The sequence below is a fragment of the Austrofundulus limnaeus genome, unplaced genomic scaffold, assembly GCF_001266775.1.
Source record: "Austrofundulus limnaeus strain Quisiro unplaced genomic scaffold, Austrofundulus_limnaeus-1.0 Scaffold1128, whole genome shotgun sequence".
Classification (NCBI taxonomy): Eukaryota; Metazoa; Chordata; class Actinopteri; order Cyprinodontiformes; family Rivulidae; genus Austrofundulus; species Austrofundulus limnaeus.
The window spans coordinates 76,687-79,482 of NW_013953530.1; the positions used below are offsets into that span (position 1 = coordinate 76,687).

Here is a 2,796-nt window from a genome sequence, read left to right on the forward strand (position 1 = left end):
ATAAATATTACTGTTAAGAAAGCTGATGATAAAGTTGAATAAAAATCTAAGTCTGATTTAGGTRAATTAAATATCTGACAGTGATCATTACACAGTGTGGCTATAATTCACCACTTCACCATCTGTGTCGTAGTTTCACGTCTCCAAAATGAGCGTACGAATGGGTCAGAGCTGGCGTGAGGCACCGCACATTTTCACGTCAAGTTTGGATTTTATAAATCACAACCTCGGCGTACAAAGTGGCGTACGCAAGTTTCTAGGCTCAAATTGTGCGTACACCAGTTTTATAAATCCGACCCCTGGTCCTTTGAAGGGAGCCTGACTGCCAGCTTTTGCGAGGTAGTCAGCTTTCTCATTACCGTTAATGTCAGTATGTCCTGGTACCCATTTAACAGTAACACTGTTTTCTCTCCCCAGTTGTCTATTCAGTAGAGTTACACTTGTTCCACAAGTGATGGCAGGTAAACATATTGTACTTAAAACTTATCAACATGGTTCTTTACTGGAACTGAAGAGAGAAGTTGATTTAAAAGCAGGTACCTCAACTGCCTGTTTAAGAAGAGTCATCTGAAGCTCCTGCTTTGCCATAAGTTTCTGTAAAGACAAAGAGAAAAGTAAAGATAAGTCATTAAAAACTAGCATCCCTTGAGGGAATGCACATCACCTGCTGCCATTCACAAATACATGGGCCTTCCCCTGTGGGAGTGCCAGACTTGGCTTCACGCAGAGGAGTCAATACATCTTTTATGTCCTAAATATGATCATTTTGGTCCTCAAAAGAGTGTCATTTATCCTTGTGTTGTAGGTGCTCAGCTGAGTCTGGTCCTGAAGAGCTGCTCTCCTGTGCTGAGTCATGCGTCTGTGGAGAGGTTAAGTTCCTCTAATACAGAGCTCTGAACATTCCTCCCTGCACCGAACAGCAGACATCACACGACTCGCTTTAGGTTTTCTGTCCTTAGGATGAACCAGCCTCTGTCTGAGGGTCCTGTTAGATTGGAACTGGACCCAGATGGTGTGTTTCGTCCCTCGTCAAACATAATGTAACATTGGCATGTTGTCCAACAGTAATAACTGTCCCAATGAAACAATGTGTCCACCCACCAGAATACAGTTACAGTGAAGAAACAAAGCATTGAACCAAAGAGTTTGTCTTTTTTTATATCAAGTTTGTTTGTTCTGCTTTATTAAACCAGGCAAATCCTGAGATCAGAGATGTGTTTATGGGAGGCCTGGAGGCAGCCCAATCATGCGTGTTTGAGTTGCTCAATGAATTGTTTCAGTCCTGTTTAATTCTTTTTTAACCCAACACTGCCACAGCAACATGATCTATAGCAGAGAGCCAGACTGGAAGCTACTCCACTTACCAGACGAGAGTCTCTCAGTAGACATTGAAGACATTTAGTGTAAAGACCATTCACAGAGTCCTAAAAAGTAAAAACACAGAGACAAAATACTTGTTAGATATTTAAGGCTTTCTCTATTTTTCTGAGAAACTGAAGAAATTAGAACAAGACAAATCTGAACTGCTAGACTTAAGTTTTTCATACTATGAGGTGACGAAGTCCCTTCCTCTCCTGTTCATTAAAAGCTTCACAGAAGCTGTGGATGAACTTGTCCAGTTTCTGGGCGGGACGACCCAGGAACTCCACCACATCCTCCAGATTCCTCAGGCAGTAAGTGGGAAGCGGACTGACCTCGGTCGGGCTCGTTTCTAACTCCACAGGCCTGGAGATGCACAGGATGCTGTACCGCTGTTCCTGGTCATTGTAGAACGTTTCCTCAAACAAGATGGGGATCACTGATGGAGCTGGGAAACCAGATCCCAGCAAGAGCTGCCGGTCTTGGATCTTAACTTCCTGTTGTACAAAGCAGAAGCCATTTTAAGTTTTTGTCTTGTAAAACACACAAGAAAAAAATATGAATCTGTTTTAGTTGATAATGTTTTGAATAATCTCTGGAAAATATGGAGTTTTAAACGTTTTAAAAGAGAAGGCCTGAGGTCTTTGAAAATGTGCAACAATATAAACATGCAATGTTAAATATCACTATACAACATGTGACCCATCACATCAAAACAGGGATCAAGTCATATTTAGTCAAACTTAACTAAGCACATTTTAAAATGTCTGGATATTTAAGCTACATTTTGATACCCGATAATCCAGATATCATGAGTGGTTCCACACATATGGCTTGTATTGTCTTGTTAAACTGGAATACCTCAGAGAAATTAGTCTAAATTTTAATATTAGTGTATTTTAAAGAGGATTTCTTGCCTGAAAATTTGACTCTAATGGTGCGTTCACACCAAACGCGATTTCAGTGTCAGGAGCAGCAGGTTTACATACAAAGTCTATGGTGGATGCGCTTCAAGCAACGTCGGGAAGTGCTGCGGCGCCTCAAGCGCGATTAGAGCAGCGCGATTTGAATGATTTGAACGATCCGAGCGTTCGACGCACTGAGGCGCAAATCGCTGAAGTTAGAAAATCTGAACTTTTGCAGCTCGACGCGCAGCATCACCCAATCAGAGAGACTCCACTGTGTGACGTAGCGACATATTTCCTGACGGGACAGTTTACTGAATGATGTCCACTAACCTGAAACAGACGGAGAGGAGCTCTTTAGCTGAAAGGAGTGCCTGCAGTCGTGTCCTGATCCGCAGCAATGCGTGACAGCGACTCATCAGACTGGAAAAATAGTCCTGAAAGTGAGCTGTGAGCCTCAATTAATTATGAATTAATTATCTGATGAACGTGACATGCTCTTGCTCTCTGTAAATAAAGCAAAGCCACTTCC

The 2,796-nt window shown here is 42.1% G+C and overlaps 1 protein-coding gene across 1 annotated transcript in view; it reads right to left on the minus strand.

Moving 5' to 3' along the window:
* The window catches only part of LOC106534266 (ankyrin repeat domain-containing protein 27), a gene marked incomplete at its 3' end in the record, with an annotated part of 20,367 nt that overhangs the window by 7,559 nt on the left and 10,012 nt on the right, over positions 1-2,796 (minus strand). The window contains 3 exon segments of the mRNA XM_014030844.1: positions 541-594; positions 1,365-1,424; positions 1,548-1,856. Coding sequence (XP_013886298.1) covers positions 541-594; positions 1,365-1,424; positions 1,548-1,856 — 423 coding nt within the window.